This window comes from Panthera tigris, chromosome F3 (assembly GCF_018350195.1).
Source record: "Panthera tigris isolate Pti1 chromosome F3, P.tigris_Pti1_mat1.1, whole genome shotgun sequence".
Lineage (NCBI taxonomy): Eukaryota > Metazoa > Chordata > Mammalia > Carnivora > Felidae > Panthera > Panthera tigris.
The window spans coordinates 67,167,695-67,192,383 of NC_056678.1; the positions used below are offsets into that span (position 1 = coordinate 67,167,695).

The 24,689-nt window shown below is 60.7% G+C and overlaps 1 protein-coding gene across 1 annotated transcript; it reads left to right on the forward strand.

Moving 5' to 3' along the window:
* The first annotated feature begins 1,629 nt into the window (after positions 1 to 1,629).
* On the forward strand, positions 1,630 to 13,710 carry INSRR (insulin receptor related receptor). Its single transcript, XM_042976292.1, is given in 22 exon segments — positions 1,630 to 2,570; positions 2,572 to 3,163; positions 4,423 to 4,726; positions 4,819 to 4,961; positions 5,169 to 5,313; positions 5,980 to 6,194; positions 6,436 to 6,562; positions 7,923 to 8,161; positions 8,559 to 8,726; positions 8,814 to 9,009; positions 9,521 to 9,562; positions 9,633 to 9,853; positions 10,103 to 10,239; positions 10,323 to 10,485; positions 10,690 to 10,795; positions 11,114 to 11,166; positions 11,351 to 11,580; positions 12,073 to 12,183; positions 12,316 to 12,475; positions 12,771 to 12,900; positions 13,018 to 13,152; positions 13,364 to 13,710. Coding segments are annotated over 22 exon segments (3,969 nt in total). The 5' UTR covers positions 1,630 to 2,459; the 3' UTR covers positions 13,605 to 13,710.
* The last annotated feature ends 10,979 nt before the right edge of the window (positions 13,711 to 24,689 follow it).

Below are 24,689 nucleotides of genomic sequence, written 5' to 3' on the forward strand. Positions count from 1 at the left end.
TTCCTATGTGCAGAGTTGGGGAGGGGAGGACCGCATAGACCAAGAGGCCCCATGCGGGTGTGGGGAGCCTAGCAGGGGAGGAAAAGACACTGAATGTGCGAGATTCAAAAGCGGGAAGGATTAAGAGCGTGCCCTTCCCCAATCCCACCGTTCCCTTCCAGACCGAGGCAGCTGGGGGTGGCGGGTCCACTGCTCCGTGCCCCCCCCCCCCGAGGGGCCCCGTGGCGCCCTCAGATGGGAGGCTTCCAGGAGGAGGTCAGAGTCTCCCTTTCCTACAGAGACAGAGGGGAGCTGCAAAGGGTTGGGATCGGGGGTCCCCTGAAGAGTGCTGGTGGGGAAGGCACTGCAGGCGAGGGACAGCCCCTCCCCCACTGTCGGGCCAGGACAGGGCACACAGATGCCAGCCGTGAGCCCGGTTGTCAGGAAGGGAGCACGTCCCTGGGAGGGGGTGGGGCGTGGTGTTTGGTTGTTTGATCAGGGGACCCAGATGTCCTCTTCCCAGCACAGCTCTGCGCAGGGCCAGGTCCTGAGGGCAGGCAGGCAGGGGTTAATCTGTGAAGGTCGTAGATTTGTTTTTCCAAATGACTCCCATCAGGGGAGCCCTAGAGAGGCCGGGGCATGATGAGAAGTGGCATGTGGGCGCCTTGGAGAGCCTGATTGGCCTTTGCCTGGAGGGGCTAGAAGTGTTTTCTCATTCTCTCCCTCTTTTTGTGCATGTGAATGTACACACACACACACACACACACAGCAGCTGTGCAGAGCCAAGCACAGGGACCATTAATGACAACAGGGAGAAGGTGTGATGCAAGCCTCAGGGAGCCAACCTTGCCTGCCCGCTACCAGGAGCTGGGCCTGGGTCTGTGTGGGGGCGCGGGGGTCTGTGTGGGGGTGCGGTGCTGCCGAGAGCCAGGCAGGAAGTGGGGAGCAGGATCCAGAGAGCCTAGCAGGACATGACTGGCGAGCCGAAGAATAGACTCGAATCCTCCAGCCTGGAAGGTATCCTCTGGAGCAAATGAGAGTGCATGGGCCAGGCATCCAGCCCAGTCGGGGGGCCCGTCTCAGGTGCCTTGGGGAGAGGAAGGAAAGTGGGTCTGAAGAAGCCAGGCACACCCCGGTCCCCGGGGGAGGAGTGGATCTGGGAACCAGATGTCCACCAGTTCAAACCATGGCCCCTGAGTGCCCGGTGGACGCAGCCCTGAGCGGAGCACCGCGGTCTCGGTGCCGACTAACAAGGGCCACCCTCGGGAGATCCCGTCCTTGGAGGGGTGACAAAAATGTGGACAACAGTTGTGGGGTGAGGCCCCAGGTGTTCCGGTGGGTGCTAGAGCCAGAACTGGCCAGCCCGAAGAGGGAAGTGACTAACTCAGGTCAGAGGATCGGGGACGGACGGGCTCGACCTGAGGTTCGCAGGACAAGAGCTGAGTGTGTGGCCAGGCCCGGGAACCCTCCTGAGGCTTGGAGACATTAGCGAGGACCCGTTTATCAGCCCCCTGGATATCAGGCCGAGGAATTTTCACTTGAACTTTCGGCAGTGGGGAGCCACGGACGTCCCTTCGAGAGTAAACCAGTGCGGGGACCAGACATCCGGCTCCCTTAGGCCTGGGAGGGAAGCGGGAGGTGTGAGGCTTTGCGTCCCAGTCACAGAATCCATTCATTCATCACATACTTGCTGAGCACCAGTTTTGTGCCAGGCACCAAGGATACAGCAATGAACTACACAAAGATCCCTGCCCTTCCGGAGCTTACCGTAAACAAAATAAGTAACTCAGACATTAGCCAACGTTAAGATGTAAGGAGAAAAGTTAAGTAGGAAGGGGGGTAGGGAGTGTTTAAAGGGATGGTCAGAGAAGTCCTCATTGAGGAGGTGACATCTGAGCAGACACTTAAAGAAGGTGAAGGACCGCATACAGGGAACAGCGCTCTAGCCAGAGGGAACAGAATGTGCAAAGACCTCAGAGCAGAAGCTTGGCTGGCTTGTTTGAAAAACCAGCAAAACAAAGTCAGTGCGGCTGAGGAAGAGAGGCAAAGGGGTTGAAGTCAGAGAGGCTGCAGAGGCCTTGCAAGCCCCGTAAGGACTTGAGCTTTTAATCAGATGCGGGCCGCCAGGGGGTTGTGAGCAGCGCAGGAAGGTCACCCCAGTTGTTTTGAGACGATCCCTTTGGCTATAGAGTGAAGAGACCGGGAGGGGACGCGGGCGGAGGTGGGGGGCCATCTGGGAGGCCACTGCTGTCAATCCAGGAGAAGGGCACGGTGCCAGCAGCGGAGGCGGTGACTGAGCATTGGATGTGCTGTCATTTAAAGGTGGAGCCCACAGGCTCTGGGGGCGGGGGCGTGGGGGGAGGGGCGTGGAGGGAAGGACTCTTCACCGTCACCGTCACCGCAGGAACGAAGCAGGTTGGGGAGGGAGGAGCTCACTCTGGCCCACGCTGACCCGTCGGGTGCCCGTCCTTCAAGCCGCCATGAGGCCTGTGAGGCCCAGGGAGGAGGCCGCCCCACCGCCACGGCGGAGCCCTGCTCCCACGCCGTGTCCCGCTCCCAGAGGGTCCCCCAGGGCGCGACGGGGAGCCCAGCCCACGCCGCACTGACGGCCGCGTGCCGCCTGTGCCCGCAGTGTGCCCCAGCCTGGATATCCGCTCGGAGGTGGCGGAGCTGCGCCGGCTGGAGAACTGCAGCGTGGTGGAGGGCCACCTGCAGATCCTGCTCATGTTCACGGCCACCGGCGAGGACTTCCGCGGCCTCAGCTTCCCGCGCCTCACGCAGGTCACGGACTACCTGCTCCTCTTCCGTGTCTACGGCCTGGAGAGCCTGCGGGACCTCTTCCCCAACCTGGCGGTGGTCCGCGGGGCCCGCCTCTTCCTGGGCTATGCGCTGGTGGTCTACGAGATGCCGCACCTGCGGGACGTGGGGCTGCCGGCGCTGGGGGCCGTGCTGCGGGGGGCCGCGCGCGTCGAGAAGAACCAGGAGCTCTGCCACCTGTCCACCATTGACTGGGGCCTGCTGCAGCCGGCCCCCGGGGCCAACCACATCGTGGGCAACAAGCTGGGCGAGGAGTGCGCCGACGTGTGTCCCGGCGTGCTGGGCGCCAGCGGCGAGCCCTGCGCCAGGACCACCTTCGGCGGGCACACCGACTACAGATGCTGGACCTCCAGCCACTGCCAGCGAGGTGGGCGCCGGCCCAGAACACGACGGGGCGGCTGGCGGGGGGGGGGGGGGGGGGGGGGGGGGACGACACCGGAAGGGTGGGGGCAGACGGGCCGGTGGCCACAGGACGGCGCGCGTCCTCGCTCGGCCGGCACGGACCCCCTTCATTCTCACCCGTCCTGTGAGGCAGGCCGTCTTTGTTATTCCCAGTTTGCAGATGAGGAAACCGAGGCTCGGAACAGTTAGGTAACCGAGGTGGCTTACGTGAGCTATTCCATAATTCTTAGTTAGGGCAGTGCCTGGGTCATGGCGGGTGTTCTCTGTCCCGATAACAGTGGCTGCAGCACGGGCGGGAGGCACAAGGCAGGCTGTCAGGTGGGATCCAGTCTAGCAAGTCAGGTGCACGGAGAGAAAACGGAAGGAGGGAAGGGAGTGGAGCGAAGCGGGGAAGTGAAATAAGGAGGGATGATGGGGGGAGGAGGCGGAGTTCACGGGGGGGGGAAAGGAGGACCGTTCAGAGGCTCGGAGCAGATCTGGGGTCCCCAGCCACAGGGAGGTCAGCTCCCTCACCCCAAAGCCTCTGCTTCGGGGCAGAAGAGTAACCAGACCCCCGCTGTATCTGCCGGGCCCCAGCTCCCCGGTGCCTCCGTGTTGGCTGTAAACACGGCTGCTTCACATCCTCTCTCGTGTACAGTGTCAACACGCCCTGGCTGACCCCCGCACACCCCGCTGCCACAGACAGCGAGCTGCCACCACGCACGGTTCACAAGCCTTGGGCCCCCAGCCCCAAACCCACCCGCTGCTGCTTGGAGCCGCCTCCTGCCCAGGGCAGAGAGCTGGGGAGGGGGGAGGAGGTGTGGGCAGGGCACGGGCGAAATGGCCAGCGGCGGCCCCACCTCGCACACACTCCCAGGCCCCCTGGCCCCGGGCCTCGGTGCCCGGGAGAAGCTGGCAGGCTCCCCCTGGCACCAGGCCCAGTGATGATCTGAGCACCAGGCCCAGACAGGACAGCAGGCGGGGCAGAAGCAGCCGTGGTGGACGAGGTCACGGCTCTGCCCTGAGTTCTGACGTCCCTGGCCAGGCGCCGTGGGAGGTGGGGAGCCACACAGGGGGACCGTGGTCCTTGTCCTCAGAACCCACCTGAGGAAAAGAGAGCCAGCAACCCTGTGCCATGTGAATGGGAGGAATTTGGGTGCGGACTAAGAGTGTTATCCCAGGGGGAGGGGTGGCACCGGAACCCAGGGGGCAGGGGCCAGGCCTGACACGGCCCTCTGTCCGCAGTGTGTCCCTGTCCCCATGGGCTGGCCTGCACCGCTGGGGGTGAGTGCTGCCACGTCGAATGCCTGGGGGGCTGCAGCCGGCCGGAAGACCCCCGTGCCTGCGTCGCTTGTCGCCACCTCTACTTCCAGGGTGCCTGCCACCGGGCCTGCCCCCCAGGCACCTACCAGCACGAGTCCTGGCGCTGCGTCACGGCGGAGCACTGCGCCCGCCTGCGCTCTGTGCCCGGCCGCGCCTCCACCTTCGGCATCCACCAGGGCCGCTGCCTGGCCCAGTGCCCTCCGGGCTTCACGCGCAATGGTAGCAGGTGAGTGTAGGGGGTGGGGGGCTCTCTTGGATGGGTGAGGAGGTCCACGCTGGCCCAGGGCTCATTCCGCACCCTCCACTTGCCCCTGCCAGCATATTCTGCCGCAAGTGTGAGGGGCTGTGCCCCAAAGAGTGCAAGGTGGGCACCAAGACCATCGACTCCATCCAGGCCGCACAGGATCTGGTGGGCTGCACCCACGTGGAGGGGAGCCTCATCGTCAATCTTCGCCAGGGCTGTTAGTACCTTCCCCAGGCCACACCTCCCTCCCGGCCGTGCCCCCTCCTTACAGGGACCCAGCTAAGGCACCACTGTCCACCACCCCGGGTCCCGGTCCTGAGGGGCCCCCTCCTTGCGCCCCCATCCAGCCACGCGCCCTGCTCCCCCACCCCATGCAGACCTGTCACCTCCCGTCCTGCTCTGGCCCTGTCTTCCCCGGTTGCAGACAACCTAGAGCTGGAGCTGCAGCACAGCCTAGGGCTGATAGAGACCATCACCGGCTTCCTCAAAATCAAGCACTCCTTCGCCCTCGTGTCCCTGGGCTTTTTCAAGAACCTCAAACTAATCCGGGGAGACGCCATGGTGGACGGGTAAGGGGTCAGAAACAGCCTCTGACCTGATCCCTCTGTCACACCTCCTTGTCCCTAACACTCCCAAAGCAGCAGCAAAGAGCATGGGCTCCGGAACCAGCTCTGCCTCGTACTATCTGCGTGACACCGGGTAGGTTACTTAACTTCCCTGGGCCTCAATTTTTCTTCTCTGTAAAATGGGGTTGATAGAACACTACTTATTTCTTAGGGCTGTTGTGAATACGACTTACATTGTTATGTATGAAACACAACAGTGCCTAGAACACAGTACGTACTATGTAAATTACAGTGACACCGGACTCTACGTAGGTTGGCTAATATTGTTATCCGATGCTCTCAGCTGCAGAGCAAGACTGCCTCGGTTTGAACCCATCCCCACTACCGACCAGTCAAGGCCTACCTGTAAGGTAGCCAGGATTTGTCAACGTACAGAGAATGTTTTAAATTACCGTCCCACCAAGCGGTTTTTCATGTCTCCCTGGAACAGCCACGGACCCCCGGGGGTACCCCCACTGCAGCTGGAGAGGCAGAGCCCCAGACTGAGTGCCCCTTCTTCCCTGTGCCCCCCGGCACGGACAGCCCCTCCAGGAGGAACCCATAAGGCACCCCCCCTCCCCCCCTTGCCCCCACCTCTCGTGCAGAGCAAGGTCCCCTGGCCTCCCCCAGGAACTACACTCTGTACGTGCTGGACAACCAGAACCTACAGCAGCTGGGGTCCTGGGTGGCTGCGGGGCTCGCCATTCCCGTGGGCAAGATTTACTTCGCCTTCAACCCGCGCCTCTGCTTGGAGCACATCTACCGATTGGAGGAGGTGACCGGCACGCGGGGACGCCAAAACAAGGCCGAGATCAACCCCCGCACCAACGGAGACCGCGCTGCCTGTGAGGCCCGACACCCCGACCCCGGGGAGACACGACCCGCGCAAAGCCCAGGCGCGCGCGCGCTGAAACACACCAGACACGCACCCGGGAGGCAGGGGGCGCTTGACCCTTAGTTACGTCCGCTTCGGAGGCCGCGTGGGGGGAGGGGGCGCCGCGGGGTCAGGGTGGGGGCTCAGAATTAGGTGGCTCAGGCAGAGCCGAACGCGGCTGAGAGCAGGTGTTGGCCCCCCGCCCCGCCCAGGCCAGACTCGCACCCTGCGCTTCGTGTCCAACGTGACGCAGGCGGACAGCATCCTGCTGCGCTGGGAGCGCTACGAGCCGCTGGAGGCTCGGGACCTGCTCAGCTTCATCGTGTACTACAAGGAGTCGTGAGTGCCGGGGGCGGGGCCAGGGCGAGGGGCGGGGCCCGCGCTGGAGTGGGCGGGGCCAGAGCCACAGCGGGGCGGGGCCAGGCCCGGACGCGGCCGATTCCTTCGCGAAAGCGGTCAGGTGAGGGCAGAGCGCTTTCCGGGGGGGCTGTAGAGAACCCAGGGGCCAAGACCCCCACGTCGCACTCGCTTGCAGTGCCCACGTCTGGCTCTCCCCTCACTTTATTCATCCCTCCGTGCCTCAGTTTCGCCTCACCAGTGAACTGGAGAGGACAGTCAGGACTTCCGAGAGGCTAGGACAGGAGCCCCGCTGAGAAGGCTTGGATAATTAAACTTCAATTCACTATGCTAATGTTCTGTACTGACCACATGCTCCTGCCCCAGCAGCGGTTTGGGGAGTACCCACTAATTTGGCCAGTTTTATGCGTAGCTTTGCCAGCATTTCATTAAAGCCGGAGGAAGGGAGGGAGCAGGGACAGCCAAGGACAGGCTGCTCTTTTCCTCCGAGAGAGTGTACTGACCAGCGCAGAAGGGCCAGTGGTTAGACCACAGGAAGGATTTCTCCAAAAGCATGGCTAGGAGTCAAAACTAAAATTCTTAGAAGAGAGGGGTGGGTCTGGGAGGGCAGTCTGGGAGGGCAGCAGTGAGGAGAACTCCCCGTCTATGGGAGGGAGACAGAGGATGGGAACCACCTCGCTTGGAAGTCGTTCTTGGGAACTAAAATCGAGAGGCCTTAACCTTCCCACTAGCACAGGACCTGGCTGGGGGAAGGGGGTGGGGAGTCAATGGTGGGTGGCCTGTCTCAGTGGTAGGTGAAGGTCTCTAGCATGGGGAGCTGAAGACTGGTAAATACAGATTCCTGGGCCCTGCCCCCCCCCAACACACACACAAGTTCTGATTCACTTAGTCCTGGGTAGGGCCCATGAATCTGCATTTCTAACAGGCTCCCAGATAATGCCGAATCTTCTGATCCATAGACCACACTTTGGGGAGCACTAATATGGGCTGCAATGTACCTGGCACACCCTGCCTGGCTTGTGCAGTTCACAATCTACACAACTGTACCCAGCTGCCTCTGGGCTCAAAAGATAGAGAATCTTAGAAGTCCTTCACGAAGCTCCCCTACCATCACTGCCTTGCAGCATGGCTGTGGCTGTGCTCACTCAGAGACAGGCTGTGACCCCTGGCCCAATTCCAGCTCCGAGCAGACCCACTCAGTGAGTGCCCCCAAAGAGCAGGGTGCCTTCACGCCTACTGGAAGAATGGTAACGACAGTCTTCAGGTGGTTCAGAGAGGAGGGGGTGCTAAAAACTGGGGTGGGGCTGAGCCACCCCTCAGTTCCAGGGGTCGGGATGTTCAGCCCCTTCCAGAACGCCACGGAGCACATAGGTCCAGATGCCTGTGGGACCCAGAGCTGGAACCTGCTGGATGTGGAGCTGCCCTTAAGCCGCACCCAGGAGCCAGGGGTGACTCTAGCCCCCCTCAAGCCCTGGACCCAGTACGCAGTGTTTGTGCGGGCCATCACACTGACCACTGCTGAGGACAGCCCCCACCAAGGAGCCCAGAGCCCCATCGTCTACCTCCGAACCCTGCCTGCGGGTAGGCTGGACTTCCAAGGGGGTGGGAGCTAGGTGCCTGGGTCGGAAGGAGAATGAGGGAACCCAGGCACCAGACATAGAGAAGCTGGGTCACTGAACACCTGGCCCCTAGAGACTGGGAAGCCAGATGTTAGAGTCCTAGAAAGAATAGGGGGCATCCGTCTGGGTCCTAGGGAGACTGTGGGTGGGAGAGAGCGCAGGGGGAACATTTGAGCCAGTTCAAAGGCCTTCGAGGAACGGGGGGGCCCTGGATTCTGAGTGCCAGGAAAGGGAGTTTGCGGGTCACTGATTCCTTGGGAGAAAGAGAGGGGCTTGGACCCCAGAGAGGGGCCCCTTCCCAGACAGTGTTTGAAAGGGGGATCCGCGGCCCCTCAGCTGTACCCTACTTACGTCCCCAGCGCCCACGGTGCCCCAGGATGTCATCTCCACGTCCAATTCCTCGTCCCACCTGCTGGTGCGCTGGAAGCCACCGACTCAGCGCAACGGGAACATCACCTACTACCTGGTGCTGTGGCAGCGTCTGGCGGAGGACGGCGACCTCTACCTGAACGACTACTGCCACCGCGGTGCGCAGGGCAGCGGCGCGGGCCGGAGGGGTTGGGACGCGGGCCGGGGCGCCGTGCGTCTAACTGCCTTTCCCTGCGTCGCGCCAGGCTTGCGGCTGCCCACCAGCAACAGCGACCCGCGATTCGACCGCGAGGACGCGGAACTCCAAGCGGAGGCGGAGCCCGGCTGCTGCCCTTGCCAGCACCCACCTCCGGGGCAGGTCCTGCCGCCGCTGGAGGCGCAAGAGGCCTCGTTCCAGAAGAAGTTCGAAAACTTTCTGCACAACGCCATCACAATCCCCAAGTGCGGCGAGACGCGCCCCCCCCCCCACCCCGAGGGCCTGAAGGGCCAGGCCGCGGAGGGGCGGGTGTGGCTGGAGGGGTGTGGGCGGGGCCGCGGAGGGGCGGGTGTGGCTGGAGGGGTGTGGGCGGGGCCGCGGTGGGGCGGGTGTGGCTGGAGGGGTGTGGGCGGGGCCGTGGGGGTGGGTCTGGCTGGAGGTGTGGGGGCGGGGCCACGAAGGGGGCGGGTCTGGCTGGAGGGGTGTGGGCGGGGCCGCGGTGGGGCGGGTGTGGCTGGAGGGGTGTGGGCGGGGCCGCGGAGGGGCGGGTGTGGCTGGAGGGGTGTGGGCGGGGCCGTGGGGGTGGGTCTGGCTGGAGGTGTGGGGGGCGGGGCCACGGAGGGGGCGGGTCTGGCTGGATGGGTGTGTGGGCGGGGCCGCGGGGGAGGGTCTAGCTGGAGGGGGAGGGGCCTGGGTGGGGCCGCTCTGCGGGCGGGGCTGACCCCGGGCCGACCCCGCCCTCCCTGGTCTCCCCAGATCCCCCTGGAAGGTGACGTCCATCAATAAGAGCCCTCACAGGTGAGCGGGGCGGGACTGAGGGGCCGGGGTCCCGGGCCGCCGCCGTGGTTCTGACTCGCTCACTCCCCAGAGACTCAGGGAGGCACCGCCGGGCAGCCGGGGCCCTCCGGCTTGGGGGGAACAACTCGGATTTCGAGATCCAGGAGGACAAAGTGCCCCGGGAGCGCGCAGTGCTGAGTGGCCTTCGCCACTTCACGGAATATCGGATCGACATCCACGCCTGCAACCACGCGGCGCACACCGTGGGCTGCAGCGCCGCCACCTTCGTCTTTGCACGCACCATGCCCCACAGTAGGTGACCCCCGACACCTCTACCCACCCCCCACACCGACCCCAAGGACTCTACCCAATTAGTGCGCCAACTAGCGAGTTCGACCTCCCGGAAACTAGGGCCTCTGCCTGCTCACCCTTCCTAGTCCCCAAGTCCGCATATCCTAGAGCTTCCTGAAACCTCCCAGGGTGGCCCCCTTGAGTTTGAACGTGAAGGTGAAAGGAAGTGCTTGGGGCCTGGGCCGGACTGCCTGCTGCCCTCTCCCACAGGAGAAGCCGATGGTATCCCAGGGAAGGTGGCCTGGGAGGCAGCCGGCAAAAGCAGTGTCCTCCTGCGCTGGCTTGAACCCCCGGACCCCAACGGACTCATCCTCAAGTACGAAATCAAGTACCGCCGCTTGGGAGAGGTAGGTACCCCAGGGGACCCCCCACCCGGCCCCAGTTTTTGCCTCCATCCTCTTCCCAGACAGCTGTTCTGTGTTGTCCTCAGGAGGCCACAGTGCTGTGTGTGTCCCGCCTGCGGTATGCCAAGTCTGGGGGGGTCCACCTGGCCCTTCTGCCCCCTGGAAACTACTCTGCCAGAGTTCGGGCAACCTCACTGGCTGGCAACGGATCCTGGACAGAGAGTATCGCTTTCTACATCCCTGGCCCAGGTTGGCATAGCCTCTGCCCCAGACTGTACTCCCAGCAGCCCCGCCTGGGTCCCCCGCCCCTGCCACATCTCCAGTTGCGGAAGTCACAGCCACTCCACCGCATTCCTCCCCCTGCTCCTGTTGCCCATCGTGAAAGGAGAAGCATCCCCTGTGCTCTGACTTCTCCATCTTTGACCCTACCGTCTGCTGCCCTCTGACCACCAGAGGAGGAAGACTCCGGGGGGCTGCACGTCCTTCTCACTGTCACCCCCGTGGGGCTCATGCTGCTTGTCATTCTCGCTGCCCTCGGTTTCTTCTACGGCAGGAAGAGGTGATGATGACCAGTCCTACCATTTCCCATCCCCCTTCTCTCCCTGAGCCCTCATCACAAAGTCAGTGTGCAGTCAGCGGATGGTAGAGGAGACCGTAGAGGACGCCCTAGAGCCCTAACTCATCCCCTGAGGGCACTCCCTATTCCCAGCCTGTCACAGCCCAGATGCCGGGACTTGGAAAGTGCGTAGGGATCCCCAAGGTCACCCTTGATCAGGGATGGGGGTGTGGTCAGTAGCTTCCCTCCTCTTTGTCCTCTGACCTTGCTGCTTCCTTCCTGGGGACACTTCCAGCCTGACCCCCTCACCTCCCTTTGCAGAAACAGCACCCTGTATGCCTCCGTGAATCCGGAGTACTTCAGCGCCTCTGACAGTAGGTCTGGGAGTGGGTGGACAGGTGTGTGGGAAAGGGAGACAGGAGGGAGGACAGCCACACTTCCAGGAGACCTTCTTAGAGAAAGCAGCCTTGGGACCCGAGCCCTTTCAGAGAGGAGAGAGGTGGGCGGGGGTGTGGCAGAGAGCAGTGTTCTTGCCTCGTGACCCCCGCCTCCCCTCAGTGTACATCCCTGATGAATGGGAGGTGCCTCGGGAGCAGATCTCCATAATCCGGGAACTGGGCCAGGGCTCCTTTGGGATGGTATACGAGGGACTGGCACAAGGACTTGAGGCTGGAGAGGAGTCCACACCCGTGGCCCTGAAGACGGTGAACGAGCTGGCCAGCCCACGAGAACGCATTGAGTTCCTCAAGGAAGCTTCTGTCATGAAGGCATTCAAGTGTCACCACGTGGTAAGGGAGGATCAGGGACAATGCCGGGGTAGGGTCATAATTAGGCTGAAGGTCGTATGGTAAGACGGATAGGGAGGGTCAAGGATGAGGTCAGGGCACCATTAAGGTCAGGGTTGGGACTGTGGCGAAGATCCTAATTGAGGTAAAGGTCATGGTTAGGGCTGGACTCAAAACCGGATCATGGTAAGACCATGACAGAATCATGGCTGGGGCTGGGATCAGTCATGGTTGGGGGTCAATACTCCGTGTCATTAGGATCATGATTGGGACCAAGGTCAGAGTTGGGTGAATCGTGAAGATTGGAATGATAGTTATGATCAAGTTCATGGGTTAGAGTCAAGGTCATTGTTAGATCAGGATTAGGGCTGTGGTCATGATTGGGTTTAGGGTCAGGGTTGGTGTCTGGGTCAGGTTGTGGTCACAGCAGGTCAGTACTTTGGCCAGGTGGGTCAAGGAGAGGGGACCTGCAACCAGGCTCTTTGTCCGTCCCAGGTACGTCTCCTGGGCGTGGTGTCTCAGGGCCAGCCAACTCTGGTCATCATGGAGTTAATGACCCGTGGGGACCTCAAGAGCCATCTTCGGTCTTTGCGGCCTGAGGCAGAGGTGGGGACCAGGAAGACCCTGGGCCAAGGGGCTGGAGAGTTAGAATTGACTTGGGCACAGTTGTGGGGGAATCTTTGGGCAGGAGTCCAACCTTCGGGTTCCTTCTTCACCAGCCCCCTGTCTTGGCTCTAGAACAACCCTGGGCTCCCGCGGCCAGCACTGGGAGACATGATCCAGATGGCTGGTGAGATTGCAGATGGCATGGCCTACCTTGCCGCCAACAAGTTCGTGCACCGAGACCTGGCGGCCCGAAACTGCATGGTGTCCCAGGACTTCACCGTCAAGATCGGGGGTACGCAGGGTGCAGCGGGTAGGGGCAGCCTGAGGAGTAGAGTGACCCTCCCTGAGCTAGACTAGGAGATCCAGGCCTGGCCCCCAGCTCTGCCCCTAACAGCCACTCCCCCCACCCTGGATCTCATGCTTCTCGTCCAAGGCCAGGGGGTGGTTGCGGTGGGATGATCTCTGAGGTCCTTTGAGCCGCCGCATTCCAGGATTCTTGGGGGCTGCGCAGGGGGAGAGGGCCGGGGCCGGGGCCGGGGCCGGTGTGGCCTTCCGCGGCCCCACACCTGTCCACCCTCACTTTGCAGACTTCGGGATGACCCGAGACGTGTATGAGACAGACTATTACCGCAAGGGTGGGAAGGGGCTGCTGCCCGTGCGCTGGATGGCCCCCGAGTCCCTCAAAGACGGAATCTTCACCACCCACTCGGACGTCTGGTGGGGCCTGGCTGGAGCAGAGGGCTCAGGGGGTGTGCAGGTGGGGCTGGGGAGGGGCCCGGGTGCGCTGCGCCGCGTGCAAGGTGCTGGGCTCAGGCCCTCGTGCGTGCCCTCCAGGTCCTTCGGTGTGGTGCTCTGGGAGATCGCGACTCTGGCTGAACAGCCCTACCAGGGCCTGTCCAACGAGCAGGTGCTCAAGTTTGTCATGGATGGTGGGGTGCTGGAGGAGCTGGAGAGCTGTCCCCTTCGGCTGTGAGTGCCCCCTGCCCGCCATCTGCCCTGCCCCGCCCCCACGACGGTGGCCCCGCCTCCTCTGATGCTGAATGTCCACCGGTGCCCGGCTCTGAGCCTTCCCACTCTGAGTCCCCACTACGACCCCATTTCCGCCCCTGTGGCCCTCCCGATGTAGTCCCCCACGCCCCCCTTGCACCAGCTGGCCCTCTCACGCTGCCCCCCTCCCCAGGCAGGAGCTGATGAGCCGCTGCTGGCAGCAGAACCCACGCCTGAGGCCCACCTTCACCCACATCCTGGACAGCATTCGGGGGGAGCTGCGGCCCTCCTTCCGCCTCTTTTCCTTCTATTACAGCCCAGACTGCCGGGGCGCCCGGGTGTCCCCACTGCCCGTGGCCGAGCCCGACTCCCCACCGACCCCAGAAGGGGCTCCCTCAGACTGCAGCCCCCAAAATGGGGGCCCGGGGCACTGAGGCCACCCTATTCTCTGGGTGACGGGCCTCCCACGGGCAGAGAGGAAGGGTCCTGACCTTTGAGGCCCTGAGGTGTGCAGACACTCACACCCCACCCCATGCTCAGAAGGGTCATGGGGGCGGCCCAGGCTGGGCCAGGGAGCAGGAGAGGGAGGAGTGGGTGGGGGCAGAGGGGGCAGAGCAGACTCCCCATAGGGGTCTGAGTTTCTCCACGAGAAGCTCAGCAAGGTCACGGCAGGAAGAGTGGACAAGAAGTCCAGCCTGGGGAGAGGGGCCCACCCACCCAGAAGGTGGGGTCCAGAGATGCCCAGCCTCAGCTTTGGGTGTCCTGTGGACTTCTGGGACCATCAACACACTCAAAACCAGAGGAGCACCCGCATGAGGCCGGGAACCCTCTCTGTCCACGTGTGGAGGTGGGGGATGGGATGTCCGGACGAATGCCCTTCTCAGCCCCACGTTCCCCCTCCTCCCCTCATCCCCACACACCAGAGGGCGTGGGGAGAACCCAGAGACCTGGGTGAGCAGGTTCCTAGCCTGTAGACTGCCCTCACTTCCTCCCCTGCTTCGCCACACCCAGGACCCCCCAAGTTTGGTGCTCCTCCGCCCTCCCCAGGGGCATCCCTTGGTGCAGATTCACCCCTTCTCCCAGCCCCTTCCCCTCAACCTCCCCCCTGCCCTAGGATGATTAAGGCTTTGATCCTTCGAGCCTTGCTTCCTCCCTGCCCTCACTCCTGCCCCCCCACCCCCGGCCTCTCAGGGGAAGACTGAAGGAGGCACAATAAATGCTGAGGTCTGTTTGTGCCCTGGTCCCCGGAGAGCCCATTATCTCTCCATCTATGTGGTCTTAACACTGGCTGAACTTCCTCCTTCCCTTCTTGGGGACTTGACACGGTGACCCTGAGGCCGCGATACAGGATAAATACTGGGCTGTCAAACACCACCTCCACGAGGACCTAACAGCCCGGGTTGTCATGGCCGTGTCCGCCGCTCGGGCAGCCAGAGGTGGCTGAGCCTGGCAAGGAAGCTTTGTCTCTGGGCTCCCAGCCTCACCAACCGTCCCCCACACCTCATCTTTAGGTCGTCCCTCACTGCTTCCACCGGGCAGACGTCTCCCGGGCATCGGAGGACAGATGCAGGGGTGGGGGAGGGGTCCTGATGACCGGTCCGTGCTGGATGCCCGCCCCCCAGCCAGGGCAGGGACCGCGAGCAGAGTCTGTGTGTCTGGCTCCCTTAGATTACCCACAAGCAGAGATGCCCTGCAGGCGTGTTGAAGGAGCACAGGGGAGTCCATTTCCAGGCTCTTATGCCAGGAAGAGCTGAAGATAAACGACTTAAAGCCTTGGTGAAGACGATGGAGGCAGAGGGGGCTGGTCACGGCTCAGGACATTTTAGCATCCTGTACCAGCGTCTCCCGCACCCTGGGCTCGGGGCCATGGCTCCCGCGCTGCCACGCGCTGCCACGCGCTGCCACGGACCCAGAGTCTGGGGACGTTTGCGCTTCTGAGCTTGCTTGGTGCCCTCGTGCCCTGCAAACCACAGCTCCTTAAGGCCTGAGTGGAGTAGACACGAGTCTGTGTGAGACCATCTCCGTCATAGCAGTTACAGCTCACTTACACTCCGCTGGCGGGGACAGTGTGGGCAGCCGGGACCACCTGTCCCGCTGGACCCCTCCCCTGCCCCTGCCTGTCAATGGTAGCTGATGCAACAGTGACCCCTAATGGTTGCTGGTGGAACCACAGTTTACGGAGAATGGAACCCCCGGAGGTTGTTCTCTGGGTTCCTGGTCTCTGACCAGCCTCCCGCTGACTAGAAGGCGGGAAGGGGGGGGGGGGGCACGCCACACAGGGGCCCCAGGGGAGACCCACACACCTACACAGGGCACACAGCCACACCGGCGCTTGCACGGGCCTGGACGGCGACAGTGGGGTCAAGCTTTCCCCCACCGCCCGCACCCCTAACCTGCACAGTGCTGGATGTCACCTGTCCCGGAAGTGCTGGCCATCTGGACGTGGAGGGGCATAAGGAAGGGCTAGAAAGCTGAAGCAAAGAGGGCTTCAGGAAAACCCTGCCTGTGCTCGACTTCCAAAGATGAGCAGGTGCTGGCTCTTGGTGAGCCCCTGGGAGCACGGTCAGAGGGAGGCTCTTGGCAGGCCCCTGGGAGCACGGTCAGGAGCTTGCAATCAAGTCCTCAGCTACCCCTGATGCCTGACAGAAGTAGGGGTCTCAAAGGGGCTGCAAGGCTAAGAGTTCTAGTGTCCTTGCTGTGGAAAGGAGGCCTGAGGGGCCGTGGGACAGGGGTTCTGAGTGCGGCCTACATATTGGATCACCCTGACTCAGGAGTATTTGCCCTTCTCCAAAGCCAGGAGGTATACAGCCCGTGCCCCGAATCTTGGCCCACGGTAGATATTGCAGCCCCAGCTTAGATGTCCCCTCATTCGGTTCCTGGGAAGGCAGGACACCTGAACACTTTGGCTTCTTGGACGGAGCAGGCCAGGGGTCATTCTCTCTGCCTTCGTTGTTCCCACCACAGCCTGGGAGCGAGGGGAGGAGGGCGCTGGTAAGAAGCAAGTGCTGGGGATGGGCAGAAGGGAGGCCGTCCAGGGACAAGGAGGCTGGCTGAAATCCTAGGACAGAAAAAGGGGCTCGTTCAGGGGCCTCTCTCCCCACCAACACCCCAGCAGCTGCAGCTCTGAACCACCCGGGCCTTCTCGGTGCCGGGATGGGAAAGCATGGATGCTGGGGAGGCGGTAGGAGCAGAGACACAGACAGACAGGGAGAACAGGAGCTCAGAACCCCTCTCCACACGCCATGGACGCCGAGAGGCCACCCCAAGGCCTCTCCCCTACCCTGCCCTTTGCTCTCTGTGGGTCTAGCCCTCCCCCCCGCACCCTATACTTGCAAGCAACAACAGGGGGCCTTTCTGCTTGGTCACTGCCAGACGTGCTCGTGCAGAACTAGAGCAGGGGGAAGTGGGCAGAGGTGCAGGGAGAGGGGGCGGATGAAGGATACACAGAAGACTAGGCGGCCGTGGGGGAGAAATCCCGAGACCATGAAGAAAGACTCTCAAGAAACTGAGACAGGGCGTCTTCCTCCCTGGGGGGGCAGAGGCAGGAGAGCGTGTGCATAAAAGATGATGCATCTCAGGCGAGAAGACGGGGAGCTGGGGAGGGGTGCGGCCAGCCGCACCCCCGACGCAGGAAGGGGGAAGGTGAGGCTGGGGGGGAGTGCGGGAACACGGTGGCCTCTCTTGGAAGCAGCCTCACCTAAGGGAGAGCCCCCCATGAAGGAAGGCCAAGGGCTGAACCAAAATAATGAACACCGAGCACTCTGCGAGCTGGGGAGCACCACACAAACGACCACCTTTACCTAATCGTGATAGCATTTTTGTTTTTAAGTTTATTCATTTCGAGAGAGGTGGAGAGAGCAAGCGGGAGAGGGGCAGAGAGAGAGGGAGAGAGAGAGAACCCCAAGTAGGCTCCACGCCATCAGCACAGAGCCGGACACGGGGCTGGAACCCACGAAACGCGAGACCATGACCTGATCCGAAACCAAGAGTCGGACGCTTAACCAACTGAGCCCCCCAGGCGCCCCTAAGTGTGATACCATTTGAAGGACGCGTGGCAGTGCCTGTGGTGAGGACAGGTGGCGCCTTGGAAAGGTGGCCACGGTGAGCTGCAGAGCAAAACAAGCGAGTCACAAATTTTGCATTTACGTGTCCCAACTCAGAAAAATATCGCCAGCATAATCGAGGCCTGGGAGACGCGATTGTGAACGACACACCTTTTTGCTTATCTGTATCTTCTCCGCCGGTCTGTTCAAGAGCATGCCTCATTCATAGGGTGGAAAACAAGCAGTTGCTTTGAAAAAGAGGCTTCCTGCCCAGGTGGCCGAGGTCCGGGGCTGGAGACGGGTGAGGTCAGACCCGTGGGGCCCCGGCTCACCCTCTCCCTACTTGCTTGGATATCGCGAGAACTAACCCATACACATCCTCCAAGAACATTGTTTCCTCCGTGTTCTGGGCAGGGCCAAAGTCAGTTTCCCTGAATTTAGGATTGGTAGCCTGCTTCCGTAGCCCCAAGGTGTCTTCTGCCTGGAAAGACTTAAAACAGGAGGGAGATGGGGGAAAGCGGACACTCCTTGGAGATTCCGGACAACTCTGGGCCCAGTCCAGGGGAGGCCAACAGCCCCCCGCGAGCAGTGTCTTTGGGACCACAAAAAGTGAGGGCGCCTTCCCCTCCCACCCCGACAGGACCACCCTCCGCCTGGTTTCCCAGCCCCTTCACTGGGCAGACCCTCCACACCCACTGACCAACCGCATCTTCCCTTCCCCTCGGGTCCCACGCCCTGCCCGACCTGTCCCCCCAGACTCAGTGCGGGCCACCTCACCCCTTGAGGTCACCCCACACTCCTCCCCACTGGGACGCCCCCCTCCTCCCCTTCCCAGCCTGGAAACACCCGCTGCGGTGGCCCCTCCCCCAAGCTGACCTCCTCCACTTTCTCAGGATAGCGTCTTCATACCAATAACTCCTCACGCTGGCGAAGAACTTTCCATTGCCAAAGAAAGAGAGACAGACAGAGGTTTTTGTTTGTTTGTTGTTTAAATCTGCTTCAGAGGGGATGGTGTCAATGATCTGAGAGGCCAGCTGGCCCGCCTGGGACGGCACAGCAGTTCCTGGAGGCCCAGCCTGCCAAGGGCTGAGAGCAGTCACCCTCCCTCCGTCCTCCAGTCCCCGTCTTTATCCCTGAATCGCATCTTCCCTGGCGTGGAAGCCTCCACTTCTGGCTGCAGCCTGCCCTCCAGCCTCCTGATCCGCCCAAACCCGGTACAAACCCCACCTTCCCATCAGCCTCGACTCTTCCGGTCCCACCAGCATGTCCCCCCCCACCCCGCCCCCCCGTCACCCGGCCCGCGCTGCCCCGGGACTTGCCTCCGCGGGTGACCCCTCCCCGGCCCCCAGCCGTGTTCTGTGGCTCCTGTTCATGCCCTTCTGGCCTCTGCACCGAGCACAGTGTGCCCTGTACCTGCTGTCACACGACCCCGGTGCTGGGCGTCAGGAGCCAGTCCCTCGGGAACACACACACACACACACACACACACACACACACACCACACTGTGGATTTCCACAGGCATCCCTGAAGGCAGGCGGAGGACCCTCCTGCTGTGGGAGGGGACGCACCTAACGACACGGATAAGGCAGGAAGCAGCTCCCCCTCCGGGCTGTGAGAATGAGCGGGCGAGGCTGGGGTTGTCGGAGCCTGGACGCTCAGAGGTGGGATCCAGCTCTCGGGGGAGGCGGTGCTGGGCAGCCTCAAAAAGAAGCAAAGAGGAAGGAGCGGGTCCTCCCCTGTCCCCGGCAGCAGACCTCACCGTGGCCCTGGCACAGGCCCACCAGCAAGGAGCCCGGGAGTGCAGTTTGCAGTCGAAGCCCTGACCGCACAGAGCGGAGAGAACAAGGGAGGGGTGGGGCTGGGAGACAGGCGAGTGGCCAGCGCCCTTGGCGGCTGTTACTCCCTCCGACGACCATTCCTCAAGTGCACTGAGCACGTCCTACGCGCCTCCACTCCGCACGCACTCTAACACACGGAACGTTCTGGGGGGCTTCGTACTTTGTGGCTGACATCTTGCAGGTAAGGAAACTGAGGCCTGAGGAAGTGAAGGAACTTGCCCAAAGACCCACAGCCAACAGCTGGCCAGACTGGGATTCAAAGTCCGAGCCATTCTCGTGTTTCCCGATGTGTCCCGCTGCCCCCGGGGAAGACGACCAGGAATTCCTCACGGGCAGGAATGGCGGCAGGTGCCAAACCACCCGAGCACCTAGCAGATGCCGGACAGCCGTTGACGGGCCGCCTGCGGTGGGTGAAGGAGCGCGAAGATGAGCAAAGTCAGGCCCGCCCCGAGGGTCGAGGATCGTGCCGGACGGGGCAAGTGCACGCAGTGGCCCAGAACAGCCGTCACGGGGCGATGTGAGCGCTGGAAGCAGACCTCCCACTCCCCCCATGGCTCCCCAGTGCCAAGACGGAGCTCCCCGGCTGGCAGCTCTCCCACTCCCTTCATGCTCATTCACGCTCACTCGTGCCCCTCCCCAGAGGACCCTACAGCTCGAAGCCCCTCATCATCACCCATTCGCTCCCCCACCCTCCTCCACCCATCCCTGCTCATCTATCCCGAGGATCACCTGCTCACCCCTACACCTACTCTCTCAACTACCATCCCCTCCCTGAAGCCTCGCTTGGCCTCATGCAACCTGGCACCAGGCAGAATGGCCCACGCCTCCCCACCCCACCCCCACGCCCCCCATGCCTGGCTTCCTGGTTAGTTCCCGTGTCCTGAATCACCCGGGTTTGTTTACCTGTGTGTCTCCCCTGCCCCGCCTTCCTTATCTCCGTAGCCCCTGAAACTCACACACACCAGCACAGAATAAGTTTTCGGTAGACACTCGGTGATTTACTTACAAAGCAGCTAAGGGCAGGGGTGCCTGGGTGGCTCAGCCAGTTAAGCATCCGACTCTTTTTTTCTTTTTCCTTCATGTTTATGTATTTTTGAGAGAGAGAGAGCCACAGTGCAAGCAGAGAAGGGGCAGAGAGAGAGGGAGACACAGAATCCGAAGCAGGCTCCAGGCTCTGAGCTTCAAGCTGTCAGCACAGAGCCGACGCGGGGCTCGAACCCATGCACTGCGAGGTCATGACCTGAGCTGAAGTCGGAGGCTCAACCAACTGAGCCACCCAGGTGCCCCTCATGACTTCTTGTCTTATTGAGATGTATTATGTAACGTTATATTAGCGGCAGGTGTACAATGTAATGATTTGGTATCTGTATCTATTGCAAAGTGGTCTCCACAATAACATCCATCCCCACACATAGTTACAAATTTCTTTTTCTAGCGAGGAGACCTGTTTTTTAATGTTTTATTTATTTTTGAGAGAGAGAGACAGGGTGAGCAGGGGAGGGGCAGGGAGAGAGGGAGACACAGAATCCGAAGCAGCCTCCAGGCTCTGAGCCATCAGCACAGAGCCAGATGCGGGGCTCGAACTCACGGACTGTGAGATCATGACCTGAGCCAAAGTCAGAGGCTTAAAGGAGGCACCTGGTGATGAGAACTCTTAAGATCTACTTTTGTAGCAGTTTTCTAATATACGATACAGTGTTATTAACCACAGTCACCATGCTGTACAGGAGCCTCACGACTTACTTATTTTACAACTGGGAGTTTGTACCTTTTGACCCCCTTGGTCGTTTTGCCCAACCCCCACCTCTGCCAGGCACCAACCTGTTCTGTCTGTAGGTTTGAGGTTTGTTTTGTTCTGTTTAGATCCCACACAAAGTGAGATCATAGAGTGTTTGTCTTTCTCTGGTTTATTTCACTTAGCCTAATGCCCTCCAGGTCCACCCACGTTGTTACAAATGGTAAGATTTCCTTCTTTTTATGGCTGCATAATACTCCATTGTGTATGCACGGCACACCCATCCACGGACATTTAGGTTGCTTCCGGGCCTTGACTATTGTAAGTGATGCTGCAGTGAACGTCGCCGTACGGGTGTCTTTTCAGGTTAGTGTGTTCTTTCCTTGGGATAAATGCCAGAAGCGGGACTGCTGGATCATATGGTAGTCCTAGTTTTAATCTTCTGAGAACCTTCCATAGTGGCTGCACCAACTCACATCCCCGCCAGCAGCACACGAGGGCTCCCGGTTCTCCACTCCTCGCCAACACTTGTCATTTCTCGTCTATATGATTAGCAGCCATTCTGACGGGTGTGAGGTGACATCTCTCTGTTGGTTTTGATTTGCATTTCCCTGATGGTTAGTGACATCGAGCACCTTTCTGTGTGTCTTCTTTGGGAAAATGTTTATCCAGATCCTCTGCCCATGTTTTAGTCTAGTCAGACTGTTTGGGTTTTATGCGTTCTTTATATATTTTAGATACTAATCCCTTACCAGACATAGGATTTGCAAATGTTTTCTCCCATTCAGTAGGTTACCTTTTCATTGTGTTGGTGGTTTCCGGCTGTACAGAAGCTTTCTAGTTTGATGCAGTCCCATTTCTTTATTTTTCCTGTTGTTGCCTCTGTTTTTGGTGTGAAATCCATAAAATCATCACCAAGACTGATGTCAAGGAGCTTACGACCTCTGTTTTCTTCATGCCTTTAATCTCAGGTCTTTATTCCATTGTGAGTTAATTTTTGTTTATGGTGTAAGGTCAGCGTTCAGTTTTATTCTTTTGCATGTGGCTGTCCGGTTTTCCCAGCACCATTTATTGAAGAGACTGCCCTTGCCCCATTGGTATATTCTTGGCTCCTTTGTCATAAATGAATTGACCATATGTGCCTGGGTTTATTTCTGGGCTCTATATTCTGTTCCATGGACCTATGTGTCTGTGTCACCGACGCCATACTGTTTTGATTACTATAGCTTTGTGCTATATTTTGCAACCAGGAAGCGTGATGCACACGGCTTTGCTCTTTCTCAGGATTGCTTGGGCTATTCTGTGTCTTTGGTGATTGCACACAGATTTTATAATTGTTTGTTCTATTTCTGTGAAAAGTGCCATTGGAACTTTGATAGGGACTACAGGGAATCTATAGATCGCTTCGGGTAGTATGAGCATTCACCTGTGACTTCTCATCATGGCCCAACCCGGATGCCTCCCAAACTGAACTCCCCCCTCTTAGCCTCCACTCCCGTCACCCCATCAGAGTACAGCTCTGTCCCCTGAGGTCCCGGGGGAAGCACACAGCACATGCTCTGAATCACCAAGTCCCTTCTGAGGTCCTACCTACCTTAGGACGCAAGATCCTTGAGAGGAGACGACAGGTGCTAACATTTGGTGTATGGACTAAATCGGGTCCCGTCAATATTCATATGTTGAAGCCCTAACCCCCTGTTACTGTATTGAGAAAAAGAGCCTTTAAAGAAGGAATTAGGGTCAAATGGGGTCATAAGAGTGGGGTCCTGATTTGATAGCACTGACGTCCTTATCAGAAGAGGAAGAGACAGCCGAGATATTCCCCCAGCCCCACCCCTGCACGAGCACAGAGGAAAAGCCAAGTGAGGACGCAGCGAGAAAGCAGACATCTGCAAGCCAGGAAGAGGGTTTTCATCAGAAATCAACCCTGCTGGCACCTTGACCTTGGAATTCCAGACTCCAGAATTGTGAGAAAATATATTTCTGTCGTTATGCCCCCCAGACTGGGGTTTCACTGTGGCAGCCCAGACTAATACATCTGGGGCCTCAGAGAAAGGGATCTGGGGGCTGGGGGGCGGGGGGGGCGGCCCAACACACAAACTGTCTAACACACATGTTCTTGAGCCCTTCCTGATATCTGCCCGGTGGTCCCCAGACCCCCGCCAGCGCAAGCCCGGCTGGGGGGGGGGAGACCTAAAGTCTGAACTTGTGCCCCAGCCATGGCGTGGCAGTGGCCAGAAGTGCCCATCACAGTGCCAGGAGCTGCAGGAAAGAAGGGAGGGAATACTTGAGCGGCCCCTACGTATCAGACAGACCGACTGCTGGCTCGGTGCCCATTTACTGATGAAATCCCACGGCCACCCTTCCAGAGAGGTCTTCTTGCCCCATTTTCCAGATGAGGCACCTAAAGCTTGGAGGGATCGAGCAACTTGCCCAGGCTGACCCAGGCGCGAGCGGGGGTGGGCGAGGAGACGCAGGTAAAGGGGAGAGGCGGTCACAGCCTCAGAGACGCTAAGGCTTTTCCGACACGGTCTAGCCGACCAAGTGTCGAGGCCCACCCGGGGGCCGGTCTGCATTTGGACAGAGCTGGGTCCGCTGCACCTGCGTCCACCAGCCGGCGCCTCTAGCCGGGCCCAGGCCTCCAAAGAGCGTGGGAGTGAGTCCACTTGAGAGGTGAAAAATGCTTCCCTTCCGATCATCACAAAGCGCACCGGAGTGGGGGGCAGGGTTTCCAGAACTGGGCTGTGCCGAGCAGAATTCCAGACACGCGGCGGGACACAGAGCAGAGCCCTGCCGTTTGACGGGGTCGTGCGGGACTCGCCCCCACCGCCCGGTCATCACGGCAAAGTGAGGGGTCTGGGGAAGAGGCCGTTCGGGCACCTCTCGGCCTCCCTCCCAACCCCTGGGGCTGGGACCGAGGGAAAGGCGATAGCGTTTCAGGAACGGGAGCAGGCCTTGGAGTGTGTGCCTGTGCGGGCCAGCGGGGACTGCGGGGACAGCGCCCCTGCCCAGAGCTGCTGGCCAAGTAGCTCTTCTGGCTTCAGGCCGGGTGTCCAAACTCCTTCCTGGGCACAGGGCAGCATTTCATCCGGCGGCACGAACTGCTGCGGGGGGGGGGGGGGGGGGGGGGCCCAGCCAGCCCCCGCTCCGCCCCGCGCACCTCGCCGTTTCCTTCTTATACGCATTCGCACACACCCGTGCCTCTTCTAGAAACATCTCTGCCCACCTTCGTCCCCCCACTCACCCTCCACGACTCAGCTCCTCCTCCTCCTCTTCTGACCCCCCCCCCCCCCCCCCGCACACACACGCACCAGGCCGGCCGGGCACCCGTCGCACGCCAGTCTCTCGCCCCCAGAAGAATCTGTTGGCAGGCCCGTCCGCCCCACCTGGCCTCTGGAGGCAAGATCCTTCTTTTCCCTCTGGGTTCCTGGCCCCAGGAGCAGTGCCTGGCACTTAGTCAGGGACTGTTGGCTTAAACCGCGGCGAAATGGGTAAGAAGATCTAGTTTCTGATCCCAGCTTCTGAGACATCTGGCCACGGCGCTTCTCTGAGCCTCAGTTTGCCGTTCTGGAAAATGGGCATAACATTCCCCGTCCCTTTGAGGATCAAATGAGAGGGAAATGGGATTGGTCCTCTGGTGTGGAAGGAGGTGTCGGCACAGCGCGAGTTTAAGACAACAGCTCACAATGTGGCCGCCAATCGCGACCTGCGGAGTTGGAGGAAAAGTCTTCCTCCCTCCTCCAGGACGGCCTGGTCTGGCCCTAATCCAGCTTCATTAGCTGCTGGAAGGTGAAGCCAGGCCCCTCCCCTCCACCACCGGTCTCGCAGATTCCATATGACCTCAGAAAGTCCTTCCAGAAGTCTGACCCGCATCCTTCCGTAGCAGCCCTGCCTCCCTCCAC